The sequence below is a fragment of the Bubalus kerabau genome, chromosome 8 (genome assembly GCF_029407905.1).
Source record: "Bubalus kerabau isolate K-KA32 ecotype Philippines breed swamp buffalo chromosome 8, PCC_UOA_SB_1v2, whole genome shotgun sequence".
NCBI classification, from domain to species: domain Eukaryota; kingdom Metazoa; phylum Chordata; class Mammalia; order Artiodactyla; family Bovidae; genus Bubalus; species Bubalus kerabau.
In genome coordinates, this window is record NC_073631.1 from 78,053,158 (window position 1) to 78,076,463 (window position 23,306).

The following is a 23,306-nucleotide window of genomic DNA, read 5'->3' on the forward strand; positions in this document are numbered from 1 at the left end:
GGCATTTATTGCATTCGTTTTAGTGGAAACTTATGAAAGTTCTGAGGCGTGAGAAGTTGTCAGAATGTCAGCCACTTGACATCACTTTGAATTGTACTCATTCTGATTTTTAGTTTAACAATCAAATGCTACTCCTGAGAAACTTGGGGACCCTGTGTGGAAGGCAGAGGATGTCCCTGTGCTCTGGGTCCTTTGGCTGGGTGGAGGCATCTCTGGGCAGGATTACTCCAGAGGTTTGGGGCTCGCTTTCTTCACGCAGGAAGTTGTGGTGTTTAACTTCAGAGTCAAGTTGCTTGGTGATTTTGCTGAGTGCATCAGCCCCCCTCGAATGCTACTGAAGGTTTCCTAGGTAGGAAAACACTCACCTAAATCCTCTCTCCTGAAAGGAAAAGAGGCTTGGATTGTGTTGGTTTAGGCTTTGTGGGGGTAACTGTTGCCACTGCAACATTAGCCGAGAGAACTGAACCGAGAGGACTGTGAGGTTTTGCATTTTCGCAGAGCAGAGCAAAAGGTTACCCTGCTGCATGCCTGTGGAGCACTTCCTCGCTCAGTTTTTCAGAGATTTTTCTTTCTAAAAAGAGACCTCACCATCAAGACCAGCACTAATTACCCTGAACCCCTCAGGGAGTCCTTGTGGAACTGGCAGCCTTGCTCTCTACCCTTCCCACTGTCTGCTCCTAACAATTAAATGCAATTTAGATTCCTGAACTGAGCCTGCTAAATGCTTCAGCATTTCGGCCTCCCCTGTTCCCCGTGCACTCATTGGGCCCGCCTCTTTGGGAGAAATGAAAGCACAGTATCAGGTGAAAACAAAGGCAGCCTAATCCCGTCTAGGCTCACTTCACAATGGAGATGTTATGTACAGATGAAGCGTGAGCAGATGTTATTACACTATCTGAAATGAATTCCTCCACCATCCAGCCACTGAAATGGCTTCGGCCTCCACACAGCACCTCTGCTGTTTCCTTCCTCCAGGTTTCTAACTGTGGCCCAGCCGGCAGGAAAACCACAGGAACACAGTGCCTCTTTCTCCCTGGTTGTAATAAAGGTATTTGTAAGGAATAAAAACGTCACAGTATCCCCTGTTGGCTCACAGAATACAGCCAATTCATTCAGTTGACAAGTATTAATTGAGGGTACCAGGCACTGTGCAGGGCCTTGGAAGAAAAATAGATAAGAGCCTGGTGTCCTGCCTGTAGGAAATTACACAAAAGAGACGGCTATAAACAAATAACTGAAATATAAGGGAGGAAAAGTGTGTGCCAGCTGGGGGATTATGATAGAGGCTGTGTGTGTCAGCTACTTGAATGTCTACTCCTGTGTGAGCATGAGGCCTGGGGGGAGACTGGATCTGAGCCCATATTCCTTATCCCTTGGCTACGGGGTCTTGAGCTTGCATCCTATGCTCTCCATGTAGAACAGTGTTGATTATTTATAGCACAGAAGGGCCCTGCCAATGTCATGGACTTCATGATAGTAGTATCTTCATTCCTCTTTTGTAAGCACTGAGTTCAAGAGCCCTACTATCAAAAAGTATATGGTCTCTTGAAAAAAGCAGAAACAGACATGTAAACAAGTTTGTAATAGCAGTACCTTGCCGTGGTGTATTAATCTATACACTATTTAGAAGTGTGTTATTTGATGTCCAAATACTTTAGGGGATTTTACTAAAATCTTTCTGTTTCTGATTCCTAATTTAATCCCATTGTGGTCAGAGAACATATTTAGTACAACTTGAATAATTTAAAATTTTCTTAGACTTGTCTACTAAATATTCCATATGCATTTGAAAAGAGTGTGTATTCCGCCGCTGTTAGGTCAAATGTTCTGTAATGTCAGTTAGGTCAAGATATTGATAATATTGTTCAAAGCTTATGTATCCTTTCTTATTTTCTGCAATAATTATCCATTATTTCTAAAAATAATATTAATTATTGAGAAAGGCTATATTAGTTTGCTAGGACTGCCATAATGAAATAACACAGACTAGGTGTCGTAAACAACAGCAGTTTATTTTTTTATAGTTCAGGAGGTTGGAAGTCCAAGATCAAGGTATTGACAAGCTTGGATTTTCCCAAGGCCTCCTCCCTCTTTTCTTAGTTTGTGTGGCCACCTTCTCACCACGTCCTCACATGGACTTTCCTCTGTGTGCCAAGCTTTCCTAGTATCCCCTTTTCTTTATATAAGGACACCGGCCCTGTTGGATTAGGTCCCTACCCTTATGGCCTCATTTTACCTTGATTATCTCTTTGAAGGCCCTAACCTCAAACATAGTTAGTTACATTGGAGGTTAAAGCTTCAATATATGGATTTGGTGGGGACACAATTCAGTGTGGGGTAATGAAATTTCTATGTTTGCCTATTTCTCATTGCAATTCTGTCAGTTCTCGTTTCATATATTTTGAGAGTTTTGTTATTAAATGTGTAACTTTGTTATGTTCTCTTGATGTTTCTACCCTTTTATCATTATGTAGTGCTTCTCTATGTCATTGGGGCTTCCCTGGCGGCTCAGATGGATATCACTGGGAATATTCTTTAATCTGGAATCTACTTTGTTATTAATATAGTCATTTCAGCTTTTCTTTAACACTAACATTGTATATTTTTCTATACTTTAAAAAAAAATATAATTTGACAATCCCTGCCTTTAATGAGATGTTTAAACTGTTTAATATGATTCCTAATATATTGAGGTTTAAATCTATCATCTTGCTGCTTGTTTTCCATTTCTCTTATGTGTTCTTTATTACTGCTTTTTCTCTTTTCTTGCCATTTTAACATAATTTTGTTTTCTCTTTTTTGTTGTATTTATTACCTACAACTCATTATTTTAGTTGTTGCTTTAGGTTTATGTTATAGATTTTTAGCTTGTCTCAGTCTGCCTTCAAGTGATAGTGTATTGCTTCGTGTGTATTATGAGAGCCTTACAGTGGTATCAGTTCAGTTCATTCAGTCGCTCAGTTGTGTCCAACTCTTTGCGACCCCATGAATCGCAGCACGCCAGGCCTCCTTGTCCATCACCAACTCCCGGAGTTCACTCAGACTCACGTCCATTGAGTCGGTGATGCCATCCAGCCATCTCATCCTCTGTCGTCTCCTTCTCCTCCTGCCCCCAATCCCTCCCAGCATCAGAGTCTTTTCCAATGAGTCAACTCTTCGCATGAGGTGGCCAAAGTACTGGAGTTTCAGCTTCAGCATCATTCCTTCCAAAGAAATCCCAGGGCTGATCTCCTTCAGAATGGACTGGTTGGATCTCCTTGCAGTCCAAGGGACTCTCAAGAGTCTTCTCCAACACCACAGTTCAAAAGCATCAATTCTTTGGCACTCAGCCTACTTCACAGTCCAACTTTCACATCCATACATGACCACAGGAAAAACCATAGCCTTGACTAGATGGACCTTTGTTGGCAAAGTAATGTCTCTGTTTTTGAATATGCTATCTAAGTTGGATATAACTTTCCTTCCAAGGAGTAAGCGTCTTTTAATTTCATACTACCTACCATTTCTCCTTTCCTGAGCTTTGTGCTGTTTTATCATAAATTTTACTTCTACTTATGTTAAACCTCACATTGTATCATTATTAGGTTTTATTTGATAGTTAATTATCTTCTGATGAGTTTTAAGTAATAAGTAAAAGGCCTTACATATTTGTCCATGTAATTAATCATTTCTAGTGGTCTTCATTCTTTTGTGTAAAGCTATATTTCCATCTAATATTATTTTCCTTTTGCTCAGACTATCTTTAACAAGTCTTGTAGTATGTGTCAGTTAGTGATAAATTATTGCAGCTTTTGTATATTCTAGGAAGTTTTTAATTCACTGTCATTTTTGAAGTGTGCTTTTGCTGGATTGGTCAGTTTTTTCTTAGTACTTTATATTGCTACACCGTGTTTTCACTTGCTTTTTTTTGAATGAGAAATCTACTGTTATTTTAATGCTTAATCCCGTGAGTGTAATTTGTGCTCCCCTGCCTCCCTGGCTGCTTTTAAGATCTCTTTTTTTTCCAGTTGAAGTATAGTTGATTTAGAGTGTTGTGTTAGTTTCAGGTGTACAGCAAGTGATTAGTTTATATATATATATTTCTTTCTAGATTATTTTCCATTATAGGTTAATGTAAGATATTGAATATACTTCTATGTGCTGTACAGTAAATCCTTGTTGCCTATCTGTTTTAATTATACTAGTTTATTAATCCCTACTCCTAATTTATCCCTCCCTTTCCTCCATACTTCTTTGGTACCCATAAGTTTGTTTTCTGTATTTGTGAGTCTTTTGCAGTTTTGTTTAAGACTGTCTTTTTCTAACTGGGTTTGAGCAATTTGGTTCTCATGTGCCTTATGTCGTTTCTGTCACATTTTTTTGTGCTTGAGATTTTTTTGAGTTTCTTGGATCAATGGGTTTATAGTTTCCTCACGTTTTGGAAAAGTTTCAGCCATTATCTCTTCAAACCTCCCTCCACCCACCCATTTTCTTTCAGGGGCTTATAAGCTGCTAAAAGTCCCACAGTTCACGGATAGTCTTTTTGTTTGTTATCTATCTGTTTATTTACATAGGTTGTCTTTTCTTTCTGTGCTTTATTTTGGTAAGTTTCCATGGTGATGTCTTCAAATTCACTAATCTGTTCTATTGCAGTGTCTGATCTGTTAATAATTTTATCCAGTGTTTTAATGTTTAATTTAAATATTAAAATATTCAATATTTTAATATCTCAGCTATTTGCATTTGCTTCTGTAAATGTTTGTTTTGGATCTTTTCTTACCTACCTTTTTGAACAAATGGAATATAGTTATAATACTCTGTTAATATCTTGTGTGCTTATTCTCGTCAGTTCAGGGTCACTTTCAATTGACTGATTATTCTCATTATGGGTTATGCTTTCCTGTTGCTTTGCATGCCTGATAATTAAAAAAAAAGTGTTTATTTGTTTTTATTCAGCTGCACCAGGTCCTGGTTGTGGTGTTGGGATCCTTAGTTGTGGTGTTGGGATCCTTAGTTGCAGCATGTGGGATCTAGTTCTCTGACCAGGGCCCCTGCACTGGGAGCATGGAGTCATAGCTGCTGAACCACTAGGGAAGTCCCATGCCTGATAATTTTTGATTGGGTACCAGGCATGGTGAATTTTACCTTACTGGATGTTGGGTATTTTTTTATTTCTACAGATATTCTTGAGCTTTGTTCTGAAATGCAGCTAAATTACTTGGAGAGACCAGGAGCAGTGCTCAGTTTATAGTTAATCATTCCTCACTTTTGAGGCAAGATCCTCCTGTTTTCTATGCAATATTCCCTGAATCTTGGGTTTTCCTGGTCTGGCGGTGGGAAGAAGGACTATTTTCGGCTCTGTGTGAGCGCTGTTTCCTTAAATGGTGGTTTTTTCCCCGGCCTTGAGTATCTTCCTCAAACAGGTGTGCATACACACATGCTCTTCGGTACTGGGCTGAATGCTTCCGAGGGCCCTTCTGAAGATCTTAAGAGTTCTTTGCAGCTCTCTCTTCTCCAGTGCTCTCCTTAGTGAACTCTTTCTTGCTGGCTTATTCAGCTTGAATTCTTAACTCCTTTCCTTCAACCCATGTGGTATACTAGCTCCCCCCTCCCTCTCTGCATCCTGATATCTTTCTCCATGTAGGAATTTGGAGACAGTTGTAGAGCTCACCTCATTTTTTCCTGCCTCTGAGGAACTGGATAGGTTCATTTGCCTTTTCATCAGTCACTGTGTGCTCATATCTGACTTCTTTCATTCAGCCTGATAATGCTTTTGATGTTCACCCATGATGTTGCATGTATTAGTAGCTTACTCTTGTGTATACCCAAGCAAATATTTGGATATATGATATGTATCCATTTTATGAATATACCATGGTTTGTCCAGGTTCCTTGTGATGGGCATCTGGGTTACTTCCTGTTAGGGGCACTTTTTAAAAAGGTAGCTCTGATCATTCTCACACATGTCTTTGCAGACATATTTTTTAAGTGTCTGTAGGAGTGGAATTCGGAGAAGGCAATGGCACCGCTCTCCAGTACTCCTACCTGGAAAATCCCATGGATGGAGGAGCCTCGTAGGCTGCTGTCCATGGGGTTGCACAGAGTCGGACGCGACTGAGTGACTTCACTTCCACTTTTCACTTTCATGCATTGGAGAAGGAAATGGCAACCCACTCCATTGTTCTTGCCTGGTGAATCCCAGGGACGGGAGAGCCTGATGGGCTGCCATCTATGGGGTAGCACAGAGTCGGACACGATTGAAGCGACTTAGCGGCAGCAGGAGTGGAATTGCTGAGTCGTAAGATTGGTGTAGATTTAAAAATATGTGTTAAGAAATTTGTCAAGCTGCTTTCCAAAGTAGCTGTACCATTTGTCTTCATTCTCGGTAACACTTCTTCTCAATGAATTTTAGCTATTCTGGTGTGAGTAATGGCCTCTGAGAGTCCATGCGGATATTGGTTATGTTAGAATGCTCTGTCACATATCAGAAAATGGGAATATGATTGGTGTTTAGTTTCAAAGGCAAATTGAATTTTTATAAGATCCTCAGCCATAGCTGTGAGCCTTGCTTGACACTACAAACATGGAAATGGTGGCTAAGTGGTCCCTCTCCTTGCCGTGCCTGTGTGTGTAATGGATTCGATGCTGTACCAGGTTTAAAGAGGAACCGCCTGTCCTGTCACCATGGTCTGATGACAGCTTCTCCACTAGTACATGAGTTCAGAGAGGCTAAGGGGCCAGGAAGGCCAGTGAGTTGGTGTCCTCTGCTATAATCATGCTGTTTGCTGATTGTGTCTTCCCTAGAAAAAAGCATTAAGACTCTAGGCATGCACGTGGATTCTTTTGTCACAGAAGTGGTGGCTGTAAGCCTGCAGTCTGGAAGCTGATACACTATCGCCTAAGCCCTCCACCCAGGGGATTATGAGGTGGGCGCATGTGGGCCATCACTAGGGCTCTGGCACTAAGCGTGCCGATGGGGTATCCCAGGCTCCCGGGATCCCAGCCTTGGCAAGGTGCTGTCTTGTTCTGCTCTATTGGCCTGGTCAAGTTCCTGTTTCAGCTCTTCACCAACTCGGCTGGATTTATTATCTCTTGAAAGGGAAAAGGAAGAGCAAACGCACTATCAATGGAAGCGCTGACACTCTCTCCCTTTACTTTTTCAGCCAGAAGAAGTAACTGCGAGTCTGCACAGTTTTAAGAACAAGGCCTTTAAAAAAGCCAGAGTCTGTGGGGTTTGCAAACAGATTATTGAAGGTCGAGGGATTTCATGCCGAGGTGAGTCCGCGTTGATCCTTCTCATGCCGATTAAACTGAAGCAAAGCAAACAAACAAAAACCCAAAATGAAACCTTCTTTCGGGAGTTTCCAAAGTTAAATCATGGAATTCCCCATCTTAACCTGAGTTTCCCCTTACCCTCACTGGACTGGGATGGAACGTATTTACATAGCTATATGCTCATGAGAAATTTTTCCAGAAAGAGCAAAGTTAGTCTTAGGAGGGGGGCAGCCGTGAGTGGCTCATGACTTATTTTCCTTCTGTCCTGTAGTGTCAGTAGCTTGAGTCATCCCCTTTTGTTTTCTGGTCTCTTACCAGAGTTTACAAATGAAATTTTTCTATTCTTTTGAGTGACGGTTCATTGCGTTACTGTCCTTTTAGCCTGTTGTCAGGCATTGTGCCAGTCCGTAAACAGAGCCACCAGCTTCAGTATTTGGTGTTTAAACCCCAGGTAATCAATCCAACTTGCTATTTTTTTGCGTTTTCATGGTAGTAAATCTGTATAACGGATATGTGAGGAGGATTTCTCTTGTTTCCCTTGAACTCTGTAATTGTGGTTCTGTGTCACAGAGCGGAGGCAGGTGGGGTTACCTGGGAGAAGGCTTTGGGCTGCTCTGGGCTTGTTATCTCTGATGGGTTTGGGATTTTCTCCGTAGAATAGTTCCAGGGTTGCCTCTAGGCTCCCCATCCTCCCAGTGGACTCCCTGGCACATGGTCCCTGAGGCTGCTTTGGGGTTAGGCGGCCTCAAGGAAAGATGCATGATGGCCAAACTGCAGTGGAACCTTAGGGGGGCGGGAGGCAGGTGTGTCCCCTCCTCTGAAGCGCCCTTCCACTGTCAGCGCTGACGGTGCCTTGGAGCCAGCTCCCGCCTCTCCTTCCCTGCCTGCGGCCTCCTGGAGGTGCCACAAGTCCCCTCCCTCCCTCACCCCACACGGGTCTCTGTTTCAAAGTTGACGCACCTGCTTCTTGGAGTGCATGGCGCTCTCACCTTGTCCTTGGATGCAGCCTGTCTCACAGGGTCTGAAGGTTCCTCTCCACCTAGAAAGGGTGAGCCAGGCCCTGGGGGCTGAGGCGTCACCTGTGGGGGTGCACATGGGGCATGGATCCAGCACCAGGCCTCTCGGCACAGGCCCTCTCCCCACATCAGCAGGCCTGCATGGGTGTGCACGTACACACGCACACACATGCATACACACCCACACACATGCTCACAGGAGTATACACACACACGGAGATGCAGAGAAGGGCATGGCCAAGACAGGGCTGGGCCAGGAGTGCAGGCTGGTGCTCTGAGTCTGTTAGGATCAAAGTCTCCTCTCTGAGTCCCTGATGTGGGTTGCAGCATTGTTCTCTGGATGGCTGGTGCAGGGCCTGACTGGGATGGGTGTGAGGTGCTGAGCTCACTTTCTGGCATTTCGCTTTGCAGCTGCTGTGATAATGATTTTTCCTCAATGACACCACCTGAATGTGCTGGGGTGATTCCCACGTGGCTGACACGGGGGACCTTAGCTGGCTGCTGTCCACATGTGCAGGTTATGAACACAGACCAAGCTGGTTTAGCTCCATAGGCCCAAGGGCTTTGTTTCCCACATACGGTTAATGATGGCCTGGTGGCGACAAAAAGATTGGCTCTTGGGAGAGTCCGTTTCCTTCTCATCTCTGTACAGCTGAGGCCTGAGTTGACTAAGGGGCTATCCCAAATATCCTTTTAAAACTCTCAGTATTTCTGCCTGAACCACCTATAAGATACAGTTATTCTCTTAAAAGTAAATGGAAGCAATGAGACCTGACCAGATTGGAGACAGCGGTGCCCAGCAGCCAGGCTTTCCCATCAGGCCAGAGCTCCTCAAGGATGCTGACAGCCCCCAGTACCGTCCAGGGCTTGGCATGAGAGCACATTCCAGGCTCACGCCTCCTTCCCTGTCCTGCAGCTTCCCAGGCTTGTAGGGGCCAGGAAGGGGCCCAGAATATTCTTTGGTTCTGAATGATCTGTCTTATGGCATTTGGTGCCTGTGATATGTGAGATGTCAAGGAGGACTAAGAGGCCTGGCGGAGTGGTGTGGGTGGCATGTGGCTATGTGTGCGCGTGGCTGTGTGTGTGCGTGGCTGTGCGTGCGCGTGGCTGTGCATGCACATGGTTGTGTGTGTGTGTGGTTGTGCACCCTCTAGAATTCTATGGGGGAGGCAGTGAGATCTCAGGATCCCACTGGGTGCGCCATTGCCCAAGGCCAACTCAGCCCCAAGGACCCTGTGCAGGCCCAACACAAAAGGGTGGGAGGGCAGAAGGGTGGCAACAGGCTGGCCTTGTGCAGTGCTAACTTGTGATCTGTCTGGCTTATGCTTCTCTGGTCTAAGAATCACTGTGGTTCTGTTTTATCTCATAGTCTAGCCCTGTGGAAATCACTTTTTGGACCCACCTAGTTCTTTTTTCCTTGAAGAAAATCCTTCACTAGCGACTGTCCCATAGGTGCCCTCTGCCTCAGGGGGTTCATCTCCACGTGTCATTTCCCCATAGGAACACTGCTACTGTGTTCTCGTGTGGGGAACCCAGGGCGCACATGCTGTCACCCCACCCCTTGGCTGGGATGCTTTGCCTGGTTTGGAGGCAGTAAGAAGAGATCTGGGGTTGGGCACAGGTCCTGGGGCCGCTCTGCACTCATGCTCCCCTTCCCTGTGTGCACACCCCAGCAGACATGCCACAGTCCCCATTCTCACCTGGCCTCCTTGTTTTAAGGCCATGCTTCTCTATTCTGAGCCCTCCAGCTGAGGGAAGTGTATGGACTCTCCCTGAGAGGCCCTGGATCCATCCTTCGTGGCCGGTGGTGGCACTTGTCACCCTGAAGCACGAGGCCAGGAGCAGTGAGCTGGCAGAGGCCACCTTGGTGGCATGTACAGCTCAGGGAAGCCACATCCTTGGCCAAAGGAATCAGCTACCTGGCTATGGGCACTGGAGGCTGTGCTATTGGGAGAAGTAAACAGGAGCGGGTCCTCCTGAAGGCCAAGGCCCAGGTCCTGGCGGAAAGAGGCCCACTGACATCAGGGATGCCTGCACTCCTGGGGCCCCATGTGAGTGGCAGGACAGGCAGCAGGTGGAATGGAAGGAGGCCACAGTGACAGGTGCCCATGGAGGCATCATGCCCTATTTCTGGGTCCAGCATGGGGTATGTTCATAACGTGGTGAATGTCAGCCCTCGGGCATTGAGGGGCTGGGGACTCACCTGTATTATTGTTTGTGAGGTATCTACTGACTTCTCTCCAGAAAAAGGTGTTTTAGAACTCCCTCATATGGTGGGGATGGGCTTCCCAGGTGGTGCTAGTGGTAAAGAACCTGCCTGCCAATGCAGGAGACATAAGAGACACACATTCAATTCCTGGGTCAGGAATATCCCCTGGAAGAGGGCATGGCAACCCACTCCAGTATTCTTTCCAGGAGAATCCCATGGACAGAGGAGCCTGGCGGGGCTACAGTCCATAGTGTCACAAAGAATCAGATACAGCTGAAGCAACTTGGCACTGGCACTGGCATATGGTGGACTGTAAACACCTATGAGACTACTCAATAGATTATCACATGTGTGTACCTAACTGTAATAATTGTGTTGATAAACAATAGCTACTCTTTTGTGAAAAGGAAAGGACTGTATGTGCCAGGAGTCTTTTAGACATTATCTTCTTAAATTAAATTGATGTGTGTGGGAGATCCAAGAATTGTGATTGTGACAGTCTCTTTCTCAAGAATGCCATCATCAGCGACATAGCCCCTGACACTGTCAAGGGGAAAAAGGCCTATGGCAGGGCCCATAGGGATAGAAATGTGAGAGCTGGGTGTTTATATGTGTTGTTGCTGTGTGGTCATCTTCTTAGCTGTGCTTTTTGTCTGCATCCGAAGGCTGGGCTTTTTCCCCTTCTGCACTGCATCCCTCTGGATGGGCAGGGGCAAGATGTGGGGGTACCGCTGGGTTGGGAGCCTGGCACAGTCACTAAGAGTGTAGATGGCGCCTGGCAGGGTCAGTGGTTGCCTCCTGCAGAAGAAGTTATGGCGCTGGACAGGCACCTTTCCTGGCCTTCAACTTGTAACCTTTACAATTTTGCCTGTTGAGTCGTTAATGTCTAGGATCTCTTCTTTTTGTCAGTAAGCTATATAGATATCATAAAAATCTCAGACAATTTAGTAGTTTTCTCTCCTAATAATTTAGATGTATGTTGTATACATTTGCACATTGAGCCAGTGTGTATGTGCTGCCTGTAGACATTACATGGCTTCTCTCAGTGATCATGCGCAAGTTGTGTGAGGTCTTACTGGAGGGTCCCTTCCTTTGACTTGTTCCTGGAACAGTAGGGAAGCATGGACCCTGGAGACAGGCTGCTCGGATTCCTGCCCTGCCTCTCTGTACTTGAGTTTTGTTTTAGAGTCATTGTGAGGAACAGATTAAATGCACGAGGAACACAGAGAACACTGATTGGCTCAAGGAAGTGTCTGGTAGTGTTAGGTGTTATTCCTGTTGGTTATGGTGTCACATTGCTGATGGTGGTGATGATGGAGAAGGGTTAGGTGTGTATTCTGTGACTTTGGCTAATATTTTTACTATTCTTTTTCTAGCTTGTTCTTGACCTTCAAGTCACTTATTTTCACATTTTAGCCTGTTTGCCACAGATTATTTTTATGTGGCTAACTTAGAAGAAACATTTCATTTTTAAGAAGCTGTTGTTTGTACAGAGAGGCTCTTTAACCCCTATTTCTCAAACTGTAACTACAGGCAAAGCCACACAGATGGCTGGTGCGCGATGGGGTTAAGTGTCTGGTTGTGGTTTGCCTCCTGCTGCTCAGAAACCCACAGAAGCGGTTCCTACTCTGCCCTCCCCACCTGCCAGGGCTTTGAACAGGTAGCCTGTTCTCACTGCTCCACTGAGGTCTCTTGGGTGGGTTAAGTGGCCCAGCTTCCACTGACAATCCTTCTACAAGCCCACACTTGAGGGCACTGGCATGGTTGATCATGATGTTCTAGTCCTGAGTAGGTGAGTCTTTTCCTGGGTGTTGAAAGTTGTAAGTTCTGCAGAACTTGGCCTCATGGAGGAGATGGATTCAGAAAGAATGCAGTATCAGATCAGACAGAAGTGATGGCATTGGGAGAGATGGTTTGCCTGAATTTAATAATGGAATAGAAGAGAACAGACTGGAATGGGAAAAAAAGAAATGCTGCAAAAGAGACAACTGTAGGGAGGAACCTGAAGGAAATGAAGGTTGGGAAAGGGAGCCAAAAAGAGGACAGAGGGAAAATGGGATGGAGGGGGGCTTTGTAAGGAATATTTGATAATGACTTTTCCCCTTTGGTTAACTGAACACATATTAACTGCCTGCTGGAATAAAAATATGAGAAAGCTGTGACCTGTTTGTGAGGAGCTCAGAGTCTGAGGGGGGAGTCCTGTCAGTGGGGAGCTCAGAGTCTGAGCAGGGAATCCTGTCAGTAGGAAGCTTACAGTCTGGGGAGGGGGGTAGTTCTGTCCCTGTGTGTGAGACTATCACAGTCTACAGTATGCTAGGGGATTACAGACAAAGCTTAGGGCTGGATAGGCTGATCAGCATGTCAGCACTTGCTTTGTGCCAGGTGCTGAATTAGAACCCCAGGACATGGTGTCAGTTAGGACCATCAAGGCAAGAAAAAGGAGCAGGTGACCAAGCAGTGAATGTAGCGTTGGGCCCTCTGCTGTGAGCATCTGGTCACCCGTCTCATGTAGCTGGTGACTGTGGGTGTGGTTAAACTGGGGCAGAGGTTGAGGGCAGGTTGGGGTGAGCTTGAGGGCAGAGGCAGAGAAGCAGAGGTGAGACCCAGGGCTTGTCTCTCTCTGGGTAAATATGTGTAGAGTGTTGTATGACAAGCCTAAAACAGTGGCCTGGATTTCCAAGGCTCCTGGAGACTTCAGGAGAGTAGCAGTTCTAAGACAACAAAGAACAATGTGGGGCCTTTCAGAGCCAGACGCTCTGGACAGTTGCTGCTGCTGTTAAGAGTGAATTCCTGCCCAGGACTTTGGAAACCCGTTTGACCAAGGAATGCGGTGCAGGCCCCAGGCTTGTGGAGGTGAGGATTCCATGGGTCATTAATTCCTAGAAACTTGAGACACGCACTGGCCACATACCCCTTCGCCGGTGGAGAAAGACCCCTAATGGGAACTGCTGAGGGAGCCTTAGGGAGCTGACCGTGGACCTTGGCCTTGAACTTAACTCAGTCTTTCACTTGATGCTTCTCTGCTTTTCATTTTTGCAAATCAGTGGATGAAAAGTGGTGTCATGCTCTATTATGTTTTTTACATTCCTCTGGTTATCACTGAGACTGAGCATCTAAAAAGACAGTGAAAAGATGTCTGTTATGTATTATTTATTCATTTTTGGCTGAACTGGATTTTCATTCCTGTGCGTGGGCTTTCTCTAGTTGTGGTGAGCAGGGGCTCCTCTCTAGTTGCAGTGCATGGGTTTCTCGTCGTGGTGGCTTCTCTTGTTGCAGAGCATGGGCTTTAGGGCATGGGGGCTCAGTAGCTGCAGCACATGGGCTCAGCAGTCGCGGTGCGTGGGGCCTAGAACACAAGCTCAGAGGTTGTGGCACACAGGCTTAATTGCCCCACGGCCTGTGAGATCTTAGTTCCTGGACCAGGGATCAAACCTGCATCCTTCTCATTGACAGACAGATTCTTTTATTTATTTATTCTTGGCTACACTGGGTCTTTGTTGCTTTGCACAGGCTTTCTCTAGTTGTGGCAGGTGGGGGCTCCTCTTTGTTGTGGACCCCAGGCTTCTCTTGTGGTGGCGTCTCTCGTGGAGAACGGGCTCGAGGTGTGTGAGCTTCAGCAGTTGCAGCATGCGGGCTCAGTAGGTGAGGCTCCTGGGCCTTAGAGCACAAACTCAATAGTTGCTTAGTTGCTCCCTGGCATGTGAAATCTTCCCAGACCAGGGATTGAACCCATGTCCCCTGCATTGGCAGGTGGATTCCTATCCACTGCGTCACCAGAGAGGTCCCTGTAATGTTCTACTTAGTAAACTGGCCTTTCAAATCCTTGGCTCATTTAAAAAGTTAGATTATTTTTTCTTCCTGATTTCTAAGAAATCATAGTATTGATATTATAATATTAATGTTTCTATCATTAAATTAGGTAGGATTTAGGCCAATTTTTGATGGATTTTGACCTACAGAAATGTCAGTTCCTTACCATTCCAACTTACATGTTGCAAACATTGTGAGCAGTTGCTTGACTAATTTTGCTCATGGAGTGGTTGTCATGTGAAAGACTTAAGGTTTGGCTAGTTCAGATTTACCCACCATTTCATTTCATTTCTGTTTTTGTTTCTGTTTAAGAATGCTTTCCCTTCTCTGGGGTCTTAATGATGTTCTACAATACATTATTCTAATATTCATTTCTGCTTTTCCAATTCTGTTCCAATTTCATGGTTGATTCATCTGGAATTCATGTTATTTAGGTTATTTCTCATGAGTGAGCTGGTTTTCCCAGCATGCTTGGTTGTGTGGCTCATCCTTTTGTAAGTGAATATGACAGTGTTTCTCCCCTATGCCGAATTCCCACATGTGGACCTGTCCATTGCACATGTCTGATTTTACAGAGTGTGTAGTGTACATACAGAACCAGCCTGCCAGTGCAGGACACATAAGAGACCCAGGTTCAATCTCTGGGTTGGGAAGATCCCCTGGAGTAGGAAATGGCAACCCACTCCAGTATTCTTGCCTTGGAAAATTCCATGGACAGAGGAACCTGACAGGCTACAGTCCCTGGGGTAGCAAAGAGTCGCACATGACTGAGCACATATGAGCAACATTATAAGCATTGTCACAGGTTAGCTTTTTAGAAGTTATGATTTCTCAGTAGCCATTCTGAATGTCATTTGTGGATATAAATATTTTTTCTTCTTTCTTGCTTCAGTAACTTCTTTTTCCATGGCAGAAAGGGGTCTTTGATATCACTTTTATTCCTCATTACATGCAATGAGAAGAATGGCATTATTTTATGCACATAAATTGAGTGCACGTTATGTGTGACTTAGTTGGCTGGATCCCCCTAGCTGCTTCTGCAATCAGTCTGTGTCAGCATGGTATCAGTTAAGATTCTTCAGCAAAACAGAACCAATAGGATGTATATAGAGAAAGAAATTTACTGCAAATAATTGGTTCATACGGCATGGAGGCTAAGTCTTGTCTGTAGTTGGCAAGCTGTGATCCAGAAGAGCCAGTGTGTAGCTCCTGTCTGAGTTCTAATCCAGCAGCAAGAGATGACCGATGTGCCAGCTTACTTCCCCATTTATTCTTTTCAAGCCCTCAGTGAATTGGACGAAGCCCACTACAGTGGAGAGGACAATCTGCTTCACTCAGTCTACAGTTTCAAATATTTTTCTCATTCAGAAACACCCTCCCAGACACACCCAGAATACTGTTTAACCAAATATCTGGGCATCTTGTGGCTCAGTGAACGTGACACATAAAATTAACCATCCCAAATATGTTGTTTTGGTTGCAGTCTTTGAAGAAAATCTAGCTCTATACAGATACATATTTGGAAAGGAAAGCATATTCTTTTTTGATATTACACCAAAACTCAAATGATAGTTTCTCAGTTTCCAAAGAAGACATAAAAGTGGCCAGTAGATGCATGCAGAGGTGCTCAGCATCACTAATCCTGTTGTTGTTGTTGTTCAGTTGCTCAGTTGTGTCTGACTATTTGTGACCCCGTGGACTGCAGCACGCCAGGCTTCCCTGTTCTTCACTATCTCCTGGAGTTTGCTCAAACTCATACCCATTGAGTCAATGATACCATCCAATCATCTCATCCTCTCTCGCCCCCTTCTCTTGAGGGAAATGCAAATCAAAACCACAGTGAGATACGACCTCACACCTGTCAGCATGGCTGTCATCAAAAACACAAGGGAAAACATGCTTTGGTTAGGGTAGAATAAAAAGGAGAATACTTGTACACTGTTGGTGGGAATATAAATTGGTTCAACTATCATGGAAAACAGTATGTAATTTCCTCAAAAAGTGAAAAATAGAGTTATCATATGATCCAGCAGTTCCACTTTTGGGTATATAGTGAAAGGAAACAAAATCAGTATCTTCAATAGATGCCACGTTGGTTGCAGTGTTATTTACAATAGCCAAGACATGGAAACAGCCCAAGGGTCCATCAATGGGTGACTGAATAAAGAAAATGTGATAAAACATGATTCAGGCAGAAAAAAGAAGGAAATTCTGCCATTCACCATCATGAAACAGCAGTGTGCTAAGTCAAACAGAAAGAGAAATACTGCATGGTATCACTTATATGTGGAAACTGAAATCTGAATCTGAGGGACCATCTGTGGTGCTTGGCTGTTGGGTGGAAAGTTCATAATACTTGGGTTACCGGCTTACACCCCAGGAACAGTGGGTCCACCTCTCAGGATCCTCGCCTTAGGACTCTGGTGGTTTATGCAATTCAGTCTGATTAGTTAACCTTTGTGAATGTGATGGTTTGCCCTGTAATGGCCTAAGGCTCTTGTCATAGCCCAGTGCGCCATCCACCGTGAATATTGCGCACCACTGTTGTGGTTCCACACACCAGAGTTCCTTTTTGGGTTGAATCGGTTTGTTGATCTGCTGCGTAACCAGTTACTCCCAAAGTGAGTGACTTACTGTGGCAGTGGCTTCTGTTCTCACCACTTCTGTGGATCAGGAATTTGGGGTCACGTGGCCGGGCGGTGCCGGCTCAGCGTCTCTTCGGAGGCTGCGTCATCTGAAGGCTCTCCTGGGGCTGGAGGACCCGCTTCCCAGGTGGCTTCCCAGCTGGCTGCTGGCGGCAGGCCTCAATTCCTTCCCATGGGCCTCCTCCCCAGGGCTGCCTCAGTGCCTCACACGTGGGCAGGGTTCCTCTCAGAGGGGCTGGGTCCCGGAGCCCAGAGCAGAGGTCACTCGCCACACCCTCCACCGTCCTGCCTTGTCACACGACCTGCTGTCACTGTGTGAGGGGACTGCACGGGGACATGGGCTCCAGGAGGAGCCCTGAGGCCATCTCAGGGGCTGGCTGCCACAGGAGGCTGTGCCTGTGTCCTGGCTGCTGAGTGGTCCGGCCCGCCCCATTCAGTGTGTGCAGATAGAGCTTCCTCTGGAGCCGGGGAAGTCTTCACTGCATTTCCGCTAATTCTCATCTTCCCTAAAGGCCAGAGGGCCCCTCAACTGCCTTTGTCTCTATCTCTGTTCTTCCTGCTGGCCTCTGCCCCTGGCTGTCCTTCTAAGATTTTAATCTGGTGTGAAAGCCCCTTTATTCCAATGGCTAGTCTATCTTGATTAGAAAATCATTCATCACCTTTTCTGGGTGAACCCATTAGAAGATGTAGAATAAATATTTGCCTTTGTGAATAATTTCACAAACCTTGGATGCATAGAAAGAGCTCAAAAACTATATCTTGCAAAGATAATACCCCTGGCTGTTCCCTGCTGGAGTTCCAGGGATCCCCAGCCACGGGCTCTTTTTCTTTATTAGTTTGCTTCACCCTCATTCAGTCCCAGGTGGGCTGTGAGTTAGGGCTTTCAGAAAACATAGAGGATGAAAAGTTTGGGCCTTGAAGTGCTGACCGCAATTTGGGACCTATCTCCTGACCTCAGGCCTTGTTCTTCCAGGACCCCACGCTTCTATACACTGATGCTGTGCTTTGCAGTTTCAAAGCAGGGTCCCTTGGATGATGGCATTTTGGCATCACCATAACCCTGGAAGAGGAAAGAGGCCTGGTTCCACCTAGGGCAGCCCAGCCAGGCTGGGCCAGAAAGCCCCCAGGTCCTGTGCCCCCAAGCCTAGATCCCTGTCCCCTATCCCACAATCACCCCCATGGGTTTATCGGACAGATGCCTGCTTGGAGCCCACAGGGGTACCTGTACTGCACTTATTTGGTGCAGTTGCTTCATTCCGCACTGTCTCCTCGTCCTTCTGTCTCTGCATGGGAGCATCGGCAGACAGGCCCCAGTGCCCCGAGCTGCTTTGGTGGGGGGAGGCTTTCATGTCCCGTAGGCACAGCTGCAGACCACGGAGGGCGGGCCTGTGAAATCCACATTGGTTCCGGCTCTCTCTGCATTGTTGGGGCCTCCGAACCAGCACATGCCTCTCTCAGTCCTCACAGTGGCCTGGGTTGAAGGATCCCCTGCAGGAATTTAGATGTGGATTTGTTCTGACAGTCAGTTCTTAGGTCGTCCGGAAGTGGAAGAAGCGTGGAACGCAAATGTCCAATTTCTCACTAATTTAAAGGCGCCAGTCCTGAATCTTCTGGGACATTTTCAAGTTTCTCTCCTTTCTTCAGGGAGAAGCTATAATTTCCAGGCAAACACTGATACTTTCTACTGCTCAGCTTCGCTGCCTTTCTCCTCCCTAGGTGCTGATCTGATGGCCTGAACCTCTGGAAGAGCCAGTGTGTTTGTTACTCCTCTCCAGAGTTCCCTGCGCCATCTGGGCCACTGCTGACACTGCAGAGGTGGCTGGGTTCCTGGACACCATGTCCATCCACCCCACGCTCTGTTGAACTCAGTGTTGTGTCTTAAGCGAAAAACAACCTCCCTCTGTCTGGACTTTCTCAAGGATTTACAGATGGAAATGTGAAAAGTATGGAGAGACTGCTCAACACACCTTCTTTTTCCTTCTCTTGCAGCCTGCAAGTATTCCTGTCACAAGAAATGTGAAGCCAAGGTAAGTGTTACATCGCTCTCCCGTGGGGCTTCTGGAGCCGAATTGGCCTGTGTTGAATGATGTGTATGGGAGGAGGCTGCATTGGATCGTAGCCACAGAAATGAAACTCTTTAAGAAATGGCTGCTAGATGCTTTCTGATAGGGTGTATAGTTTTCATCTCAAGAAAAAACTGAGGAGCTATGAAATCCATGTTTTTAATTATAGAAAAATAACTCTTAAGAATTTGGTTTCAGAAAAGAATTTGGTAATTTTGTCCTGGCCATGTCACAACCCTTTCTCCACATCACATGATCCCTTCTTTCTAATCACATTGACGTGCTGCTGTTGTAGGGTAGGGAGGGGCTGGGCAGGGTCTGGGGCCCATGGCTGGCCTTGGGGATTTTTCTGGTTTCATTTTTGAATGTAGTTCATACATAGGATTTGGAAGGCTTCCCAGGTGGTGCTAGTGGTAAAGAGACGTTAAGGGATGTGGGTTCGATTCCTGGGTTGGGGAGATCCCTGGAGGAGGAAAGGACAACCACTCCAGTATTCTTGCCTGGAGAGTCCCATGGACAGAGGAGTCTGGTAGGCTGCAGTCCATGGGGTTGCAAAGAGTTGGACATGACTGAAGCAACTTAGCATGCACATACATGGATGGGTTGGGATTTTCAGGCAGTCATGGAAGTATGGAAACCCTGAATCAGGGAAGTTGTCCTATATTTGTGCATTCCCTGGAAGGGTTAAATTGCTGGGTGGCCCTACGAAACACTTGAGGTCTGGGGTGCTGGGTTGGGTGCAGAGATTTGATTAGTGGGGAATGAGGAGGCCTGGAGGAGAAGGCAATGGCAACCCACTCCAATACTCCTGCCTGGAAAATCACATGGATGGAGGAGCCTGGTGGGCTGCAGTCCATAGGGTCGCTAAGAGTCGGGCACAACTGAGAGACTTCACTTTCACTTTTCACTTTCATGCATTGGAGAAGGAAATGGCAACCCACTCCAGTATTCTTGCCTGGAGAATCCCAGGGACAGAGGAACCTAGTGGGCTGCTGTCTATGGGGTTGCATAGAGTCGGACGCGACTGAAGCGACTTAGCAGCAGCAGCAGCAGCAGGAGGCCTGGAAATGGCATATGGAAGCTGCAGGCACCCCTAGATAAAGCCCTGGTTTTTCACGTGGGTCCCTGTGTCTGTATCTCTCATACATTCCAGGTATGATGTTACCTTCAGTGGGGCCAGGGTCCATGCATCGCCTCTCCTTTCTGGGACCTCCTCAGATGCCCTGCAGGTCCCCCTGTGGCTGGAGGTCCAGGGAGATGGGGTTTAGAGAGTCTTGGGATTTTGTCGCTGCTCTGGACCTCATGGGTCAACCTTTCCTGGTTGGGCTCTGAGTGGAAGGAATGTGTGCTGGAGGCCAGCTTTGTGGAACTGTGGGCTGGCTTCACATGTGTGCTCTCCGTGTGAGAATCCTGGTTTCCTCCACTCTCCTCACCATACACACAGGCACACACAGTCCACACTCGCCCATGCCCCATGCATGCACACACTTCACACACATGCATGCAGTTTACTCACACAGGCACGTGCACACACATAAAGCTAGGAAAGTCACAGGTGGCTATAGCCCTGTTTTTTTCAAGAAAGAAATTAAAAGAACGAACTTTCTTATTAAACTTTTTGTTATGGCACATTCGGGACTCATGGGGAAGTGGCAAAGCTAGGATAGAGTGCAATACTGCTCTGTTATCCAGCCCCCAAGCCGGCCAACCACCCCCGCAACCCCGCCCAAATCCCATTCTCTTCCGAGATGTCACATGATGTGTGCTTTAGTCAGTTCAAGATCAGGCCCCATGGTGGGGCTTTGGGGCACTTCTGCTGTCACTTCCGATCTCGCTGCGGAGAAGGCTTCCCCTTTCTGTCCAAGGCCAGGCGTTCTTGCTCACTCTTACCACTGGGCGTGACTGATTTCTAACCTTGGTTAGTTTAGGTCTGCTTTGCCACCCTCCATCGTGCTATGTACTTTCAACCCAAGGAACTGTGTCAGAGCAGAGATTCCTGTAAGCAGTGGAGGTGTGGACGATGCCACCCTGGGGGTACATTTCAGATTTCCAAGAGGGTTTTCTCCCATCTACTTGGTGAGGGTTTGGACGGAACCCAAGCCCCTGAGAGTCCCAGTTACAGTGAGCTTACAGTACTTCGGAGCTTGTTCCCCAGAGCCTCAGTTTCTTCATGTGTAAAATGAGCTTCGGGTGTTGGTGATGGACAAGGAAGCCTGGCGTGCAGCAGTTCCATTGGGTTGCAAAGAGTCGGACAGACTGAGCGACTGAACTGAACTGAAAATGGGTGAATAATACATCTACAATCCACTTTAATCAGCTTGCTTTTAGCTGTTAGTTAGGGTAATTATTTGAATTTTAAGGAAGTGGAATGAGTTATGTAAAATCCACATCACCACATAGGGCAGACAGAGGAGAGAGCCATGCCCAGAACCCTATTTGTCCTGTGTCATCATGCATGTGTGCACGTGTGCACACCCCAGCACGTGTGTGAGCGTACATCGTGTATGTATGCCTGTGTGTACTTTCTCATGTGACACTCTGGCTGGCCACTCTTGACCCACTGCTGCAGACTGAGCCCCGCTGCCCTTGGCACCGATTCTCCAAGGAGACCTGGTGCTGGCCACTTAGGGGATTGAATTCTTTGGTTCAAAGAATATTCCAAAAGCCCTAACTATCACTGATTACGGCATTTCTATCCACAATAATTGGCAGTTTGCTCGGGATAGTTAAGCTTTTATTCTTATTAGATCATGGTGGAGGGGGAAATGTATCCGTATTCATTTTTTGTGTTTTTTTTTTTTGGATAACGCAGCTTTGAATGGCAGGAGAGAATGCCACTGGCAATAACAAAGACTCTTCTTATTCCAGAACTATAATGGCGGTACTGCTGAGCAGATCATAAATTCTCAGCCGCCCCTGAAGATAAGCACAGTGTGGGGTGGGAGGTAGGCAGTTCAGTCTCCCAGGAGCTGAGCCACGGCTCCCCCACACGGCTGGGTCCTTAATCACTGCACGTCTGTGCCTAACTGTGCGTGTCCAGATTTCTTTGAGACTGAGAGAACTTAGGTGAAGCTCTGGTTGAAAGCACAGGCTTTGCTGTAATGACTGACTTGGGGATGGTGTGGTCCGTGGGTCTGTGTGCTGGGAACACTGGAGGGGAGGGCACAGCACGCATGTCATTGTGTGGTGTGTTACTACGTGGTGAGTCCGCTGGCATCGTAATGCTGCTGTCCATCAGAGGCTCCCAGCCGGGCCCAGCATGTCCCCTTGGTAGAGTCGGAGATATGGAAGGAGAGAGCAACCCTGCAAAAAAGGGACTGAACCATGGACTGGGTGCTCAGGCAGGGGAATGGAGCCTTGAGCTAGGACCAGGTTCTCTTTCTTCTTGGCTGTTGGGCAGTATGTCTGCTCAGGCGAGGCCCTGCAGTCCAAGGGCACATGGAGGCAGAGACCTGGGCTTTTATCCTTCTTGTGTGCTGCAGCAAGGCCAGTTCCCTGGAGCCTCAGTTTCTTCATGTGTAAAATGGGTGAATAATACATCTACAATCCACTTGAATCAGCTTGCTTTTAGCTATTAATTATGGTAATTATTTAAATTTTAAGGAAGCAGAATGAGTTATGTATAATTACTGGGAAGTTTGGAATTCCAAATATCTTGCTCCCTGAGAGGCTGTGCTTGTTCATGGGTGCCACGAGAGCTGTTTGGGCATTGTATCTTGTTTTTTTCCTGGCCTCTGGCTGACTCATTGGTAAGAGAAAAAAGGAAGTAGGAGAAAAGACATAAAGCTGTTTCAGGAAAGCAGACCATGGTGAGGAGACACTTGGGGGATGGGGTCACTAGTGGGGCACCCCCTAGACGTGGCAGAGATGGGGTTCCTTGAGCTTTGGTGAGTGGGTGTGAACACTATACCTCCACTAGGTTTTTGCAAATGTAAGGCCCCATATAGGGGCTGAGCTGTGAGTTGGCAGAAAGGAAAGAGCGAGAATTTTTTCATAAAAGTCCTAGTTGGTCGAGCACAGAGCCTGTGAGGATCTGTGTATTCATCACCCCAGGTCCTTGCATACACAGGCAGCTTAACGGTCTCATCTGAAACATGATGGGTGGTTGTAATCCAGCAGGGTGGTTTTGGGTGACATGAGATCAATAACGAAGTACCTAACCAGTGACTGGCTCCTAATAGGTGCTCAGAAGGAATGAAAACCAGCTACGGTATTGTGGGATTGTCAGTGACGTGCTGAGCTGTGGCTTTTCTAACTTTGATTGTCCCAGCCTCCCTCGCAGGTCATTGTGTCCTCATCCCAGCCTTAC

General features: G+C 46.5%; 1 protein-coding gene across 5 annotated transcripts in view; it reads left to right on the forward strand.

The window, feature by feature from the left end:
* TNS3 (tensin 3) overlaps positions 1–23,306 on the forward strand; it is a 223,066-nt gene that overhangs the window by 37,788 nt on the left and 161,972 nt on the right. For all 5 annotated transcript variants that reach the window (XM_055590657.1, XM_055590659.1, XM_055590655.1 and 2 more), the window contains exons 2-3: positions 7,143–7,254; positions 18,924–18,961. Coding sequence is in view for 1 of the 5 variants with exons in the window: in XM_055590660.1 (XP_055446635.1) it covers positions 7,143–7,254; positions 18,924–18,961 (150 nt within the window). In the remaining 4 variants the exon portion in view is untranslated. The remainder of the gene's footprint in view (positions 1–7,142; positions 7,255–18,923; positions 18,962–23,306) is intronic.